Source organism: Macrosteles quadrilineatus, unplaced genomic scaffold (genome assembly GCF_028750875.1).
Source record: "Macrosteles quadrilineatus isolate MER2022 unplaced genomic scaffold, UCM_ALF_1.0 Scaffold_1__1_contigs__length_201487025, whole genome shotgun sequence".
NCBI lineage: Eukaryota > Metazoa > Arthropoda > Insecta > Hemiptera > Cicadellidae > Macrosteles > Macrosteles quadrilineatus.
This window is the reverse complement of record NW_026542594.1, coordinates 89,930,060-89,949,623: the sequence shown is the minus strand read 5'-3', so window position 1 is coordinate 89,949,623 and position 19,564 is coordinate 89,930,060. Positions and strand designations below refer to the sequence as shown.

At 34.0% G+C, this 19,564-nt stretch overlaps 1 protein-coding gene across 4 annotated transcripts in view; it reads left to right on the top strand.

The window, feature by feature from the left end:
• Window positions 1-9,687, top strand: part of LOC128987332 (PIH1 domain-containing protein 2) — a 44,543-nt gene extending 34,856 nt beyond the window's left edge. For all 4 annotated transcript variants that reach the window (XM_054408162.1, XM_054408242.1, XM_054408404.1 and 1 more), the window contains 2 exons: window positions 4,408-4,661; window positions 9,469-9,687. In XM_054408162.1, coding sequence (XP_054264137.1) covers window positions 4,408-4,661; window positions 9,469-9,526 — 312 coding nt within the window. In that variant the 3' untranslated portion in view covers window positions 9,527-9,687. The remainder of the gene's footprint in view (window positions 1-4,407; window positions 4,662-9,468) is intronic.
• The last annotated feature ends 9,877 nt before the right edge of the window (window positions 9,688-19,564 follow it).

The window sequence follows — 19,564 nt, the reverse complement described above, 5'->3', positions numbered from 1 at the left end:
TTCTAAAGAGCTTAAAAAAACAAATAATTTAATATGTAAAAGTATTTTTGTACCGTTATTGGTAACAGAAAAAATTAAAAAAATTTAAAATTTAAAATTCTCATGTTATTCTTATGGAGAATATTGTAAAATATTGTAGTTTGCTTGTTTATGGATATATTTTTATTTTTTATCAAACTTTGCAAATTTATTTATTTTATACTAAGCTATTAATATTTTACTTAAAAAACACTTTATTTGTTTCCTTGTATCAGCAGACCTAGGTACTCGTTAAACATAATGTTATTTAAATATATGTTTTATTGAAAATCAATTTAGACAAATGGAAATTCGCTTAGTTGGAAGGTTTGCTGCGACGGGGGTATTTTGTTATGTTGTTGCCGGTGGTTTGGTTGAGGGTCCTAAAAAAGAGGTTTCGGTGTTGCTGGTATCTGTACTTCGTCTTAAATTTTTGAAAAAGTCCCTTGGGCTCTGAGTGACTTTTAAGGTTACCATGTTATCCTTATGAAGAACAAATTTGTTTAAATTATGATCTGCTGGATAATTTAATTGCTGTTAATATTTATTTCTTGCAATTCAATGATTAGAATGTATAAACACTTATTTGGTGGAAATTAAATATTTACTAGTTGAATTTGGGGTTGCGTACATATTATAATTTTAAAAATCGAGAAAGCTTGGACAATCTATATATATAATACGCTAAGCCGATTTTTGTGAACAGAACTCCCTCATTTTTGGACCGATTCTGATGATAAAAGTGTCAAAAGAATGGCCCTGATCTGTAGTTTTGCAAAGTGTTTTTATTTTTTTTTTTTGGGCTGGATCTTCCATCAAAGTTGGGTTTTCTCCCATAAGATTAACATGGGGGAATCTAAATATTTAATTTGAAACTTTGTCTCCACTAATTTAAGAAAACAACTGGGCGTAGAAACTTGGTAGGGGTGTCCAAAGAACGGTCTTGGTCTGTAGATGAGTTAAAAAAAAAACGAAGTAAATTCCCTTAGGGCTCTTTAGAAGCCTTTAAAAGATCCATCCACAGATTTGTTTACATTTTGGCCATGTGGATAATACTTTTTAATGAAACAGCTGTTAATTTTTAAATTGTATTTTAAACAACACACATTTATTGGGAGTTACTGAACTGTCCAAAAGAAGTACTGTATTTGCAATGTTATTTTCTTGAACTCTTAGAGAGCCTTTGAATGTTATTAGACTAACAAAAAAAGGGTTGTGCATGTTTACTAGTGCTACTCAGCAACAAAAAATAATAATTTATCTCTAAAAAATATATTCTTGAATATATTTACTGAGCAGCAGCCTAAAAATACTATGTAACTTCCTCAAATAGTTACAAAATGCTCAAACTCGCATTGTAACATTTATGATTTGGCTGATTATCTCCAACAGTTATTCATCTGCAGAAGAAGTTCAGTGTGCTCTTATCGTGTCTAATAACATCCAAACACAAAACCCTTGCCTAAAATGGTACCTATCTTGACAAATTATTTGCAGTGGCCTATGTTACGGACCGTGGCCCACTGGGTTGGTAACATTATTGAAAGTAACATGATATTTTGGCTGTAAGAGTAAATACTATTTAAGCAGCTACTGTCATGACAGAAAGGTCATATTCCTTTTAAACTAGATCACATTATCCTTTATAAGATACGTTGTTTAACAATGCATGTAAATGTCAATATTTGTAACAGCCAATTTACAGTATGTTTTCTCTTTGGAAATGCCACATTGCTATTTCATTTGCATTTTGTTGCCAATGAAGCCCACGACCATATAAACGAGGAGTCCCCTAACCGTCGATTTCGACGGGTTTCACCTAGTTGGATATATTTCACCAAATAAGATAGATGAATTGACTAGTACTGTATTTCTAGAGCAGTCATTGTAAGTACCAATTATTTGTAAACTAAACATAAGAAAGTCATAGAACAGCACCAAGTTTAAAAATAGTGATAATATTTTTTAAGAATTTAGTATTGTTATTAGCCTATATAATGAAGAAGACCTAATATGATTCTTACAAACAGTGTACAATGATGTTAGTAAAAGTGCTACCATTTTTAGTAATAAACATGGACTTAACTTTGTGGTCATTGCAAGGGAAAAGCATCTAAGGCTAAAAGAAACTGATACGGCAGGACATTAAATATTTGTTTCTATAAAAGGCAAGCGATTTTAGAAGAATATGACTACATCCAAGAAACTTTTACTAATCCTTCCATTGAAGGATTCAACTAATATTTACAGTTAAGAGTTAAGACATAAGATAATTTTATTTTTCTTTAGAACTCAATTTATATAAGTCATTGGAAAACGTCATGTTACATCTATAGTACATTGTGAAATAAACGTCAAAAGATCATTATAAATAAAAGAATTTCTTCAACATCATCAGAAAGAATAAAAAGAAATTATTTATAAGGAAAACAAAAACCCATCTGAACATCAGGCCTTTTAACTATAAATATAATTGACGTTATTGCAGTAACTAACCAAAAGAATGGCAGTTGAAGCAAATAAGATTGTGACAGACAGGTTATACAGGAAATCAGGTAGTTTTTAAGTAACGTGAACAAAATGTTATCGCTATAGAAAATTACTGAATTTTGTAACGTACTCGTACTGGCGACAATGGACGGTACCATGCAGGCAGGCTACATTAGCATTAACATGTGTAGAAAACACTAAAATACAATATCAGCTTTTAAAAAATTATTAAAACAATTACAAGAAATGTTGATTATATCGAACTGTTATTGTACATGATGAGTATTTCCATTAGTTACATAATATGATTGTTATTTGATTTTAAATAAATCCAGTAATAATTTGAAATTGCTCGGTTTTTAGCAACATGTACACTAGTAGGCTATGATATTAATAGGCAAGCATGTTTCTTGAAAAAACTTTTTTCTCTCGTTTTCGTCGCAGGGAAAATCTACGCATACTTTTAGAAAGAAATTTGCTTGTAGATATGCATAATCGCTTTATGCAAAAAAGGGCCTTTAATAGGCTAAAAAATAAGCACAACAAATTTATTTAAAATTTTTAAAAATTAACATGGACCTTGTGGCTTGCCATGCTGGTGACGAAATAACAACAAATTATAAACAGACAATAATACCCCCACCGCAGCAAACCTGCAGGCTAAGCGAATTTCAACTTGTCTGATTAAATTTTTACTAAAATATTTCCATAAATAAGACATATTTATTCCCAATTTTAATAACATTAGATTTAATGAGTGTTTAGGTTTGCTGCTACGAGGAAGGTAAAAAGTGTATTTGACCATATGTCAATGGTATAGGATGAAATAAATTTGCCAAATTTTATCAATATATATCCATAAACAAGTAAACTACAACAGTTTTCATTTTCTCCATAAGAATAACATAGGAATTTTAAATTATACTATTTTTGAATTTTCTCCGTGACCGTTAGGCATACAACAGCGCTTCAATATACTAAATTATTTCTTTTTTTAAGCTCTACAAAACAGTTTAAAAATAAATTGCAAAATTTTTTGTTTTAAGGGTCAAAAATGGGAAAACCCCATTTTTACCCCATAAAACCCCCTATAAACCCCTGTTCCCATGGTCCGATTATGCTGGTTCGCGAACTCGTTCGAATAAAAGTAGGTATATATATATATATGAATTTGAACGGATGGTGTTTTTGGCCTCCAGGGACCTCAAAACGAAAAATTAAATCGGTCCCGGGCCCAGGTCTTACCATGAGTACTACGGTAATAGCTTATTCCCTATATGGGATATTCGCTAAAAACAAATGGAAGATATTCCAATTACATGTTTTATCTACCGCTTTGGATGAAAATAGAGAAGTTTGCACAACATATATTTTTGGTTGAGTTTTCGACCATGGGGCGACCTCTAGTTTGTATTAATTGTAGGCCTAGCTGTATTTTTTAACAAAGAAGCAGTTGTCTAAGCAGTGTTAATATTAAGTAAGCACTACTGTATAATAAATCAAATCCAAACAACCCTTCAACAAAGAGGTGTAACCTAACTGCAAGGGCCAATGGGGCAGTGTCCTCAGAATTTGAGTATTAGTAAACTATTACCTCCTGGGCCACGTTTAAAAATAAATGCCTAAGTCTTAGGTGGTACCTTAATGTATTATACAGAGGCCACTAATTAACAGGACAATGTAGTAGTTACTTAATTATCACTCACCTCCTTTGTGGTTGTACAATGTGTATCCATATCAAGATAGAAACCATCTTAACAAATAAAAGATGTACTGTATACACTGTGATCTTAAAGTAAGTTTATGTAATATCAAAAATCTACTTTTAATAAACATGTCAAAACATTGCCTTTTTAAATTTTTATTTAGCCTGTTTTAAATCTTTCAGTTTTTTTACAGGATAGAGACAACTTGATAGATCTCATGCTTGATTTTGTGGAAGCTATGAATGTGGATTTCAAGTTTTCAAGAAAGTTCACAGTTCTTAAAGATCGAGATTTAACAGGGGAGTTAAAAGATATTTGGGCTGTGGTACAAGCAAAAAGGGAGGCAGAAAAAATGAATAGCACAAACAACTTGTCTCTTCCAGATGAAAACAGCCAACCTTGTCCCCAAGATCTAGCCAGCCCACCACAGAATACAAAACATAAAAGGTAAGTAATAGATATGTGTAACTAAAGCATCATTAGCAAATTTCCTATATAAAGAATAAGCTATTATTTACAAATTAAGGATGTCAGCCACAAATATCTACAAATTAAGTGTTTTAATAAATTGCCACAAGGGACCAGAAACCTCGAAATTCAACAATTTAAATAAAAACTGTCAAGCTGGTTTATAATTAAAGCTTTTTATTCTCTTGATGAATTTTTTGCATACCTATAAATTTTAATTTAATCTGTTATGAGCTTTGATTCAGCTTTTGTGAGTAGTTGCAGTTGATTTCTTGTTAATTTTCATAGTTTAGGGGAGAGCGGGGCTATATCGTACTCATAAGGGAGATTCGTAGTTACATCGCAAATTACGAAGTAAAAGTAATGTAAACACAAGCAATATATAATTTAATCATTTGGCTACTGATTGTATATAAACATTTTGGAATTATTGAATTTTTTATCTAAAAATTGGTAATTAAAAAAAACTTACCTTGTATGAAATAGCCCCGGGGGGTGGGGCTATTCCGTACAGTAGAAGGGGCTATACCATACAGTTCAAAAATCATTTATTTATGTTAGTAATATAATAGTACTGCAAGAAATTATTGTACAAACACTTTTTATTACTATATAAAGGTTGTATGTAGTTAAGAAACAGTGTGTATTACAATAATTTAAACATTTTAGAGGGAATTACATTTAAAAAATCAACCTTCATGAAAAACATGAAGTTTATGAAAAAGTTTTAAAATTTCATCCCGAAATTAAAAGAAAGAAGAAAAAGTCCACAAATGTAGTTCTCTGCAGACTCCGCAGCACTGCAAGGTGAATGGACCCACCCTGAACACGAGTAGCACCCTGTACCAAGAGCTGTACGGTTTAGCCCCAATCTGTACCTCACGGGAATTTATAAACATAAACTCAAATTCTATCACTTAACCCTCCGGGTGTCCCTTGTTTTGGCCTTAATGTCTGCCTATTTTTTGCTCATTTGCAAGGTTTTATTAAAACGGATCTGAGAAGCTTGAAAACAATGTTAATTATACTGTTGTATATACCATTTTGTTTGGAAAATCATGGGCTTCAATATTATACATAGAACATAAAGAACATTTGTTTCAAAAACATTTTTTAGGTAAAAACAAAAAATATTTTGGAAAATTGTCAAAAAAAAATAAGTTCGCACTCAATGAAATTGTATAAATTATAGGCCTATAAATATTTGAAAATAGCCACTTTGTTCTACATTTTATGAGGATTACAAATATATAATAATATAAGGAAGTAGATTTGCAAATAAATAAGTTATGGGCAAAAAACAGATTTCAGTACATAGTGTTTAGCTAAGAATGCATAGCCTAACCATAGCTAGGAATCTGGCTGATAATTTACATCAATATCACTACCTACTTCTTCAGGATCATCAACCAGCCCTTCAAAATCACTTAAATCTTCTTATAATGCACCATGTATATCACTACTTTTGATTTTTAACACTAAAACAAAGATAAACGTAATAAAACACATCAGTCATTGGTCCGAGGTTAACCAAGCTGTTTACAAATACGCACGTCAGCTGTCTGCTACAATATTTTCAGAACTAAAATGAATAGCGCTTAGAGACAGACCTCCGGAGAAAGCTCTGAATCTGTCAAATAAAACAATACCTAACTCGATCCAGTTCAATCCGATTTTGTCAGTCATAGAGCCTTCGCCGTAAACAGTGTTTGTGAGTCGCTGCAGCGACAAATAACACTCGGAGGGTTAAACCATCATCACTAATAACCAAATGAGAGCTTAAGGGATGTAGTTTATTATGATCTCACAGTTAAAAGACTACGATAAAAGCTACTTCACTAACTTTTTATTTAGTACTGGACGAAAATTTGAAGCAAGTGAGTAGAAACATGTTTTTTTTTACTGAAACATTGAAACTAACACACATAGCAAAACGATGCAGATACTGTAGTTTTGGGAATTCTACTGCTAGATAGCAGCACTTGTCGGGATCACCTAGCTTGAATTCTAGGCCAAAAAAATGGGTGTACGGTTTAGCCTCGCTGTACGGTTTAGCCCCGCTCTCCCCTATATTAATTTGTTGCTGAATTTTATTTCTTTGTTATGTTTTATTATGTTATATCTGTTAGTCTGACATGTACATCGTACTATTTCTTTTTATTCAGCATATTACTGTATTTCTTATGTTCTTTGACGTTGTCTATAGCAATGTAATGTTGACTAATGACAATAAATGCATTCTGATTCTGATATTACTGTAGGTCTTGTGGTAACCCACCTACCACACCCTGTGACTGATTAACTTCTTTGTCTTTAGATCCCTAGAGGCAAAAAAAAACCCATCCATTCAAATTCATATACATTTGTATTTATATACCTACATATATTTGAACGAGTTTGCAGACCAACATGATCAGACTATGGTAAAGGAGGTTTATGAGGGTTTTATGGGACAAAAGTTGGTTTTTCTCATTTTTGTCCCTAAAAACATAAAATTGTGTAATTTCTTCCTAAACCATTGTGTGTAGAGCTTAAAAAAAACAAATAATTTAGTATATTGAAGCTTTGTTATGCGCTTAATGGTTAAGGAGAAAATTAAAACCACTGTAAACTGTTGCAGTTAGCTAGTTTATGAACGCATTTCAGATTTCAATCAAATTGAAAAATGTATTAATTTCATACTAAACTACAGTAGGACCTCGATATCTTTATTGATCAGCTTGTGGGCTTCACTCACCTTAAATTGTTAATCCAGGACTCGTCAAAATGTAACACAACGAAGACACAATCACACAACATACAAGCACATAAAAAATCGTCCTTGGATTTACTTGGACGTTTCGCAGGACCAAAAATAACGTCCTGCTTCCTCAGGGAATTAAAACCTTATTTTTCTCGCGCACCTTGATATCTTTAATCGAAAGGGGTCAAATAAAAATTTGGGTTGCCGGTATCGAGTCTTTTGAGTAAGTGAGGTTTGAGTTATGATAACAAGGTATTGCATTCTGACAATGATGATACACTACAACCTTTCCTTAAAAAATTGGGCACAGGCTATTTTTAAGTACCTACTGTAGAGTAGCTGTGGAATAAAAATAAAACTATCTATTATGCATGAAAATGGCTCACTGAATGGCCTTCTGGTACAAAGTCGGTCTGATAGGGTGTAATGTTTTTATCTTAACACTGTTAACTATGTTAAAACACTTTTGTCCATGTCTTTAAACTCACTGTTCCTACATCTTTTTTTATTGATTAACCCATATTCAGCTTCATACTTTCCACGGGTTTTTCAAAATCTTCGATAAAGGGCTTGGCGGAATCCCGAATTCCCTAGCAATTTCACCTTTTAGAAAATTTCCCATACAGGAAAAGTGATCAAATTTTGATGAAATTTGGTACAATCTACGTTTATTCAAACGAGTTCCCGAACCAGCATGAACCAGGACTATGGAAACTGGGGTTTATGGGGGGTTTTATGGGATAAAAATTAGTATTTCCCATTTTTGTTGCTAGAAACACAAAATTTTACAATTTCTTTCCAAACCATTTTGTAGAGCTTAAAAAAAGAAATAATTTTATATATTTAGGGGTTTTTTTATGCCTAATGGTTACAGAGATAATAAAAAAAATATTGTAAAGTTAAAATCCCCATGTTATTCCTACGGATAATGAATAAACTGTGATATTTCCTTCTTAGGGATAGGCCTATATTTTGATCAAATTAAACAAATTTGTTTATTTCACTCTAAGCTATTTACATTTGAATGAAAACAAACTTTTTTAACTCCCCTGTAGCAACAAATTTAAGTAGCTTACCTAATCTAAATTAATGTTTATTTAATAGGAAATCAATCTGACATATTTAAGGGAAAATTTATTGAAATCCAACCAGGTACAGTAAAACCCCTCTAACTCAACAATTTGTGTACCAAGAGCTTGTCGAATTGTCCAGAACATTGAAATTTTAATGGGTTTTAATAAATGAATACATAAGACTAATCTTTACCAGTGATGTGTTGGTACTTCACGTCAAATGTCGGTTTCGCCGGTTCTTGGCAAAATAACCGGAACCGAGAACCGATGGTGAAATGTCGGTACCGGTACCTAAGAATGCGTTGCCGATAATGCCGGAAAATTGTCGATATTGCCACGATCACCCAAGACAACGATGATGTTTCTGTGACCGTGGGAGTCAATAATCGAGGGTGTTAATTTTGCCACGATCGCGGAAGATGACCATGACGTTACCGTGATCCCGAGAGACGATGATGGCGTCTAACTGGCTGCAAGAGATATTCATGATTTTGCCACAAACGCGGATGACGACAAAGAAGTTACCGTGACCGCGGGGGTTCATGATGATGTCTACACGGCCGCGGGAGATGTTCATGATTTTGCCGCGATCGCGGAAGACTATGATGACGTCCACACGACCGTGAGTTATGTTCATGATGTTGCCGCAGTCGTGGAAGATGATGTCTACACGGCCGCGGGAGATTTTAATTATCTTGCTGCCATCACGGAAGACAATGATGATGTAGCTTAAATGTACCTCTGTAGTAGTTATATATAAAATTGCATTAAGTTAAATTTTCCTAACAAATACTGATTCTGAATTGGTTCACAGAATTTGTTTAGTTACAAATTTAACTTTCTAACCCTCACTTAGCTTTACTTTTGTGGTGTATTTTATGCTTATCCTAGGCACTGATTTCTTATAGTATTTCTAGCGAATTTACCATATAGGGAATAAGCTAGTAACTTGGTTGTTTGTTTTTTATAGACTCGGAGAAGGAGATACTTTGTCAGGAAGTGAGAGTGGGGAGGGACGGGAGAGTTGAGCTTCCACGCACAAAAGGTTGTCTGTCAATTATATACACATACTATACACGCTCATCCACCCCCTTATCAATATACACCATTTGTACAAAACTGTTATATGATTAAGGAATCGGTCATCGATTTAGTTGTGTTTTAAAATTGACATGTGTGACAAATTGTTTTTCGTGTTCTTTTTTACATGGATTAGTACACCCTATCTATGATAATATAGGTTTATATTACTTTATTAATATTTTTACCAATTTTGTATCCATAAGTTTTTGTTCCTAATGACTAATGTAATGTTTACAATTACATTGTTAACTCCATTTTTCAAGTTTATTTCAAGTACCATATTTTAACACAATTAGAATTCTATAAAACACTTTCCCATAAATTTATCTTTTGGTATCTGCCCAAGCAGAAAACACACAATCCCAAAGACTTAACATCATGGTAAACAATGGAGCTAAAGTTAGCAAATTATTTTAGTACATAAACCATTTTTCTGTTTTCATTTTGTAATGTCTAGTTTCAGTAAAATTTATTTTAGAAATTTTTATTGACCTAATCAGGTTTCATTATTTAAATATACATATTTTATTATTAAAGGCTTATGTTGTCTTTTGACGCCAACGTTATTTATTTTTAGGATAAAGTTTATTACATAGGCAGGCAACTCATTCCTTGCATATTTGAAGATGACAAATCTAAATTCATACTAACCAGTAAGTAGGTTTCAAGACTGATTCACATGCCATGTTGTAGGCCTACACTGAACAAGTTTAGCCATTTTTGGATGATATGCGATGTTTATGCAATCTTTTATCTTTATGATGAGTGGTCTAACTATGTGATGTTCTTCATCCACTCCTACAGTACACTCCCGATTAACCGAGGGCTACACAGAGAATCTTGGATAATACGGAGGTCACATAGATTCTGACGTTAGGGATGATTTTTTTTACAGAGGGCCAGGCTTACAAGTTACCATGGGATTGCATTGCAGCTAGAACAGCTTATTGTGCACCCTCGTTCACAGGTCCTCATTCTCCGTCAAATCCCAGGTCCTTGGTGAACCGTGAGAGCCTTTTGACTATGGTAACCTGTTCTTCCCTTTGATCTCCCATCAATAGGCCAAGGGATCTCATACGCAGACCTTCTAGGGCTGGGCACATAAATATACCTTCACAGCTTTCACAGGGTCTCTGGCTGGGGCAAGTCGTAGCGAGATTTTCCTGAAAGGACTCAGCTCCTGAACTTGCTTGACCAGCCAATCCTTTGTGGCTGCGTTAGCACAGCCTCCACCTTTCTTCTTGGAGGCTTCATTAGAGTCAGCTTTGGGGTACCACCCTTGCCCTGCTTTTTCCCAGCATCCTAGTTCCGGGAGGAACTGGCTTTGCAGGGAGCAGAGTTAGGGTGCTTGGCAGCCCACATCAGCCTCCTCTCACTTCTGGATAGCACCATTTCGCCTTTGGCTAAAGCATCCGCTATCCTCCATCTTTGCAACTCACCCCTGGAAAGTCGTTTTTCGTTCCTTTCCGGTTTCTGCGAGCTTGTCGTCATCGTCAGATTCCAGTAGACCTTCCTCCTCCAATTGGGTCAGTTTGTCTACATTGTTCTCACGAATACCGGGTATCTAAGTCCACCTCCCCAGTGACCCGATTAGAGAGGTAAGGGGTGCGTACGACTGGTTTACCCCTGGTTCCCAGAAGGCTCTGTTAAGACACTGAATATTAGGCCCCCAGCGCCACAAGACTCTTGGCACGGATCGCATTACACCTTAGTCTAGGGCTCCCCTCACTTGGTTCTGTAGGTGGACCAACACCCAGTGGCAGAAGGTAGCTCTCCGCAGCTAACAAGTGAGAGTTGGGGTTTAGGTTGTGGCCAATCTGCCGAACCAACCCCGCATGGGAGGTTTGGCCGGAACGGCGTGAAATTTTCTCCCACTCACTAAACCCCCATACCTTGCCGTTAGGGATGATGATACCATAAGTGTTTAAACATATCAAGAATCAAGAATTTATTCACCATTAAATATGCAGTATACAATAGGTGTCGTCAAAGTATATAAAATCAATAGATAATGTCATGAGGGTCACAGCTCAGGTACTCTTCAGTGGTATAAAATGCCTTAACTTTAAGCCACTTGCTAATAACATTGATAAATTTCTTAGGTGGTAACATTTTAACATTAGTTGGCAGTTTATTATAAATTAAAATTTGATGGTAACTATGGCTCTTATAATACTTATCAAGTCTAATACTAGGTCTAACAATGTCCTCTTTTTGTCTGGTGTTGTGAGAATGAATAGTAGAGGTTTTTTGAAAGATATGGGTGTTGTTTTTAACAAATATAAGATTATAGTAAATAAACAGACTAGGTTGAGTAAATATGCTAAGTTCAGGAAAGACTGTTCTGCATGAATCATTTTCATTCAGGCCACAGATGACCCTAATTGCTTTTTTTTGCCAAACAAACACTTTTTTTGCTGATGGTGAATTGCCCCATAGTCTTATACCATAAATAAGATGGGTATGAAACAAACCAAAATAAACCATAAAAAGAACATCAGAATTAACACAAGTTTTAAGTTTTCTTAAAAGACAGGTAACTCGAGCAAGTTTTTTGCACAAGTTGTGTACATGTTCGTCCCAACAGAGTTTACTGTCCAGAGTAATACCCAGCAGTTTTACAGGCTTGAACAAGTCATTATCTAAATCTAAATCAACATCTAACTACATCTAAATAAACAATGGTTCCTTAGTGTAAAAATTAAGCGCTCTGTTTTACCTTCATTCACAGCCAACATATTTGCAGAGAACCATGATTTTGACTCCATCAAGGCTATGTCAAGTTTGTTCTGAACACCCACCAAATCTATATCAGATTGTACCAGGGTGGTGTCATCAGCGTACAACACAGAAAAAGTAGAGACATTAGAGCTAAAATCGTTAACAAAAACTAAAAACAAAAAAGGACCAAGGACAGAGCCTTGTGGTACCCCTACTGTAACATCTAGGTATTCAGAATTCTTATTATTAAAGCTAACCATCTGTTTTCTGCTTTGGAGATATGTTTGAATTAACCTCAATTCCTTATCAGCTACTCCATAAGACTTTAGCTTGTCACATAAGATTTTGTGTGATACAGAGTCAAAAGCTTTACTTAAATCAATTAGCAATGACCCTACAGTGAGTTTTTGTTCAAAGCCATTTAAAACATATTCGACTACTTTTTCAACAGCATCTATTGTCGAGTGTTTAGGCCTAAAGCCAAACTGAAAAGGATAAAACAAACTATTACTTACAAAATAATCATTGAGCTGGTTTACAATACAGTGTTCTATAACCTTGCTTATAATAGGAACGATTGCAATTGGCCTGTAGTTTTCAGGTTTGTTTACATCACCTTTTTTGAAGATGGGTGTAACTTTTGTCACTTTTAAGCATTCAGGGAATATGCCTGTGCTAAGAACTAAGTTAACAATAAAAGTTAGTGGTATTACAATTACATGAATTATATTCTTAATTAAAAAGTTTGACATTCCGTAAACATCTTCAGATTTAGAGTTACTCATTTTATTTACAACACACATAACAGTATTTACATCAACCAAATTGACCTTAAAGTTAATACTAGGCCTACTACAATCTAGATTTATGTTATTATTTAAAAACTCTTTATAATCAGTATTAGTTACAGATTGGTCATTACCTTGAACATTGGAAGCATTAACAAAAAAGTTATTCATTTGTTCAGGTGAAATTGGTATAATCTGTTTCTTTGTTGATCCCAAGTTACCTTCCTTTTTAGCAACCAGCCAAGCAGCTTTACATTGATTTGTCGATTTACTTATGAACCTACCATTTGCTTCTATTTTTGCACTTATAATTTCTTGCCTATATTGTGCCTTAAATTTGCTAAACAGTAATTTGTCATCTGGGTCACATGTGCTTTTCCATTTGTCGTACAGTGCAAGGAGTAATTTACGCTAGGGATGGTCAAGTCTCGAAATTTCGGGAAATTTTCGGGAAATTTTAAATCTTGTTACACGAGACGAGATTTCTTTTTGGCCGAGATTTTTATCGAGACGAGAATAAAAAAAAAAAAAAAAAAATTAAAAACGCCTGCAGAAAGTCAATGCAATACCCGCAATACAGGAGCGTGTTGTAGTTGCGTTTCCTTTGCGAAGGCGTTCTTATTTAATTAATTCTTCAAATGTAAATATTACTTTAATTATTTTAATCACATTTGAGAAGTTTTGTTAAGTGTTAGCAGTGTGAGGAATGTTTTATTACTATAAAAAAAGTCAAAACAAGTAACTATTTTATAAAAATTAATATTTTATTCTATGATTTATTTTATTTTAGGAAAAGTTGAACTCTATCCTAACTGATATCACTATGTTTCCTAATCGTAGGCATTTTTAATAATTTAGGCGTGATTAATAAAAATGTTATGCTGATGTTTTTTAATAAAAGATTGTAAATATTCTTGCCTATTATCATTATTTTTGTATTTAAACAGTCATCTAACAATGTTACAAAATCAGGTAAAAATTCCGAACGTGCATTTCCCGTTGTGTATGAGAAGGGAAATCCCGTCTCGATCTCGTCTCGAAATTTTATGAGAAATAAAAAATCTCGTCTCGTCTCGTCTCGAACTAAAAAATCCAATCTCGTCCATCCCTAAACGCATATTTTCTAGATCAGGCGTAAACCATTTTACCAGTGAACCCTTTTTTCCCTTAAAACTACTATTTACAGACATTTTTGGACAACTTAAATTCAGGTACATAGACAGTATATTTAAAAACACATTAACAGATATATTTACATCATTAGTGTAGATACCCATCCAGTTTGCAGATAATAGCATTTGCTTATAGTCATTAATTTTCTCATGAGATAAGATGCGCTTTTTTTCTACTTCTCTTTTTTTTAGACTGGGCCTATCTCTACTTTCGTCAAAAGTAAAGGAATCCAGGGTAAATGTGGTCCATACACCCGCATGGTCCGACAATATATCTTGGTTAAGTAACCTAACCTCAACATGGTCAGATGTAATGTTTGAGGCTACAACATCAAGGCAAGCTTTAAATCTGGTTGGGGTTTCATGAACACAATAAATATCAAATGATCTAAGGAGATTAATCAATTCAACAGTTTCGGGGTCATGGGTTTTGAGGATATCAACATTTAGATCACCAGCCAAGACTATGTGTTTGAGAGAATCATTAAATAGACAAATTAAGATTTTTTCAAGGTTAGTAATAAAACATTTAAAATTAGAAGTAGGAGTACGGTAAATACACAAGACTAACATGTTTAGTTTATGTAGTCTAATAGCTGAAGCCTCGCAAAAAGTGTCACAGCCGTATTCCCTCATGTCCAAGACCTCATAAGTTGTGTCGCTCTTCACATAGATGGATGAACCGCCAAAAGGAGATTGCCTGCAGTAGTAGCTCGCAAGAACAAAACCTTCAGGCACGTAGAGGGGTATCTCTTCAGCCAGAAGCCAGTGTTCATTGACACAAATTATATCTGTCTTTGATTGAGCTAAAATAGTCTCAAATTCATGGAGTTTGTTACGAAGAGATTGTAGATTAATCAAGAGTAGGCTTAATGTGAACTTAGCTTCGTGGGGGTCTACAATGTCCTTTAGTTCCCCCATGTCATTTATTTGTGCACAAAGATTGGCTCCGTCTGTGTCAAACCTGTGCTTAGGCCTAGGTCTTTTCACATTTACATCACCAATATCATTGTTTATCTGGTTTAAATCAATCACATTGGAGGTAAAACTCGTTTGTCCTGTAAGTTTAAAGACTTCTTGACAACAAACCTGTTCACAAACACCCCCTTCGGCCAGAAGTCGGGTTTATACACTACTTCATCAATCCTGGAAGGAATGGTGACTTTAAATGAGCAGTATTCTTCAGGGTACTTAGAATTGAGCGATTCTACCTTAAACGTTTCATCACTAAATTTACCTGATAGAAATGATTCCAAATCCTTAGAGTCAGTGTCTGGTGATAGCCTAGACACAAACAGGAACGACTTCCTTTCGGCAGTTTTGATTCTATCGCCATCCGCTAAACTTAAACTTCCAGTAATAAACTTAGGTTTATTTTGATTTTGTCGTCTGTAACTGACATTTCCAACGCCACGGCCTCCGTTATTCTGCTTCTGCTCCTGCTGTTGAATGTCACGACGTCTTTTTCGCTTCCGATAGGAGACAGTCTGGAACGAATCGGATTCAGCTACCATCTCACTCCTATTTGACTCCGCTGCGGCAGTTTCAAACTTTGATGAATCTGGTCGGCTTTCTGGGTTTCGATGTAACGAGCTCACCATAGATTCTGTAACTCTATGTCTACTTCCAACAGAGCTGGCTGTCGTCTGTTCGTTTACAGTTTCATTATTCCCAAGCAGACTAGGGCTAGGTTTAACAGTATCGGCATCATTATCAATATGAGTACAACAATTTAGGGACGTTTGACTTTGAATTCTACTTTCACCTTTATTTAAATTCTGAGATTTTAGTTTGCCAGCATACGTGTTGTTCGCAGACTTGTTCAAAACGATATCACCGATGATTTCATGGTATAGGGGGGGATTGAACCGACAGTTTCCGATGGATAGGCTATACCATCAGAAAAAAATTATCAAATAAAGTATTCATTCATGCAAACTTGTTTCAATTAGATAGCTAATGTTATCAAAAGAAAAAAATGCATATAGACCTGCCTAATACTTCTTCAGTTGAATTGAAAAACTTTAAACACAGTGTTATTAGAGTTATGCTAAACCAATAGATTGAGTTAACAGTATTTGAAAAAAAAAAAACAATTAAGTGGATCTTTCTATTTTAAAAGGCATAACATTAGATTTGATGTATTTTGACCTGAGCTATGACACAATCATATCTCCATAAAAACATCGTAATGGCAAAGACTGACGCTGCTATTGTTTACGTTCTGCAGACAGCTCGTCCAGCTTGACAACGGTTGGGGGCCAGTCTAGTATTGTGCGATTTTGTTTTTTTAAGGATATTGTGGATCGTTCTCATGCTAAAATAATAATTGTTAATGGGTTTTTCAAGCAATCATTTTAACAAATCAAAAATTACTGGCTATTTTCACGTTTTATTAAACGGAAATATACTGTACTGTAATAAAGCTTTAATTGATTACTGACTGAGATAATAAATATATATCTAGGCCTATAATGACCTCAGATAACCCTGGATGTTTGGGAGTGTACTGTATTCAATCAAGCTAATTAGAACCATTCTGTGTGTTCTTATCAGAAAAATGACAACATTTACTGTTCCCTACCATCAAAATTAAAAATATGAAAATTATTTTGGATGCCACGTTTTAGTAAATTTAACCTGTTGGGTTCTTGGATACCATGTTATTTACTGTCTCATTTGGTCCTTGAGTTCAAGGGGTCTCAATATATTTTATCTTGAGCTGATAACTAACAATTTCTGCTTTTGATATTCACTATCTATTTAAGTATAATTTATTGCTAAGTAGTCACAGGTAGATGGTTTGCTGACTCACATGCAACCATCACAGGTTAAGTTGTCAAGCCACTCTACACTGTCATAACAAACATTCCAAACATATAAAACTAAACAAAATCAAGGTGAAAAAACATTGACGTTGTGTCCAGTAAAAATATAGATGTTGTACAATCTGCCAAGAAAACTTTAGAGGATTTTTTGCAAATCTTCAAAATACATCCAGGCTTTGCTCAAACACATGTTAGTTTAGCAATATTTTCAATCATTTTTTGCTAACCTCATACAATAGCTGTGTTAATTGATAAGAAGACTTATTTGATCATTGATCCCTAAGCTCAAGATTCACTGAGGCCTATATTAATACATGTTAAAACTCAATTACAGACATCTAAAGATTTTTATACTTTGAATTCCTACTTTACCAAAATGTCAATGTAAAACCATCAAGTTAAGTCATATATCTTTTGAAATCAATAGTTGCATTGTAAATCCTAAAACTATTTGGGACACAATGCTTTTTAAACTTGTCATCCTCAGGTCATAACAGAATTGACAAACTTAATCTATAGCTAATACCTAGATTTAATTTTTGATCTCCAACATAAGTTTTTTTAGTTCATAACTTTTGCTATTGATATGTACGCATAAGGGTTATTTGTATTGGTGCCATTTGTCAAGACACAGTGAGGGTCCAATCAAATTACCAATTAATTTTTTATTTTTTTTACAGCCTTAATCACACTTGTATTACAATGTCATGTAAATATTTATTCTTTCTTTTTTTACAACTTTATATCCATTTGTACAGTCTATTTGAAGGCTTATTATTGGTACTCTCTCATAAGTTGAAAGGCCACCACAGACGATCATTTCTTGTTTATTCACTAAGTGACCCTTTGTTTTGTGTTGTTTGACAACAGTATGTGATGTATAGTAAGGTAGTTGTAGCTCTCGTGCAAAGAAGCTTACAAAGGCTCTGCTTTTATCCTTTAAGTTTATTGTTAGTGTTCCTCTCTAAATGTAAGCTCTAATGATGTTGTTTTCTATGTAATAAAATATTGTTGATTTTTATTAGGATTATTTAATTCATGTTATTTTTACGAATTTTATTTTATGGCTATTATTTACAACTACTGGAATTAGGTAAAAAGTTAGTACTGATTTCAAAACAAAATGCTTTACATGTTTTTGTACACTCCTCCATTGTGTGGACGACTCACAAGTAACTCATTGTGAGCCACTTTTATTTTATCTTATGTAATTTACTGTTTGTACTTTTGGTACCTAATTGTATTTGTTGTCTTTGAAAACATAAATGATTCTTATTAAAGCTTTCTTAATTATTTTACACTTCCAAAATCCAAAACCAGATCCTTCCTAATAGATCTGTCATTTCCTTTCCCAGACAATGAATTCAGTTTTAAACATTCCAAAGTTTAGTTTAATTAAAGCTCTCTTAAAGCCAAATAAAGTGGTTTGCGGGAGTATGATAAAATAAGCTCATTAAATATTGCTTGGTTAGCGATTAGCCAAAAACCATTAAAAAGTCTGTATTGTCGATTTTGTTGTCAAGAAGTTTCTTTTAAAACACTTGCTTTGCAGGTTAGCTGTTGTTGATACTAAATAATAAATGAAGCTTTAAGAGGCGGCGGGAGCCAGCTCGCCCGAGCTCAGCGCTGCCCGCTAGTTTAACATGGAGCGGCGACACATTTTACTTATTTCAGGAAATATATAGACATTTACTAAAAAAAAGGAACACTAGTAATGTTTGTCACTACATATCCTACTATATAAAGTATAATAAACCATTATAAAGTTGTTTTTTAATTTTATATACATGAAATACGTAATTTGATTTCCCATAAGGATTTCAGTAAATTAGTTCAACTGTAACTAACATATATTTTAATATTTGTAATTGAGATTGGTACCATCACAAACTACAATATTTCAGTTTTTGTTTGAGTGTACCACATCTAAAAAATAAAATCTCTGAGTAATTAATTTGATCGTTTTAAAAAACCTTTGTCATCAAGGGTCCCGCAGCACACGGACAAGCGACTGAGGTAGTTCAGCGGTCCTACGCTAGGGTGCACTAGCGTCGAACAGTCTTGAGAAACTAAACACCCCAAGCATGACAGATATTCCAAATTCCAATCGCTTTCGCTGAAGGTGATGCAAGCCTTATAATGATCCCAAAAATCAAAATTCAAATGATCGCAAAATTGTTAAGAATCTTAACACAAACTGAAATTGTACAAGTTCAGTTCAATTTGTCTCTAGGTCTATAGGGCAAAACTGGTCGCCATTTCATAAGAAAGTATAAAACTATAAAGTATAATTGAACTATAATTAAAAATAATGATACTTTTTACCTCCATATCTTAGTCAATACTATGTGTGAATAGTTTAATTTTATTATTGCGTTTTATCTCATGCAAAAAAAAACCTATTTTTATATTTTTTAACTACCTAAATTATCACTAGATGTAATGAAATTGTAAAACTACATCTGCCCTGCAAC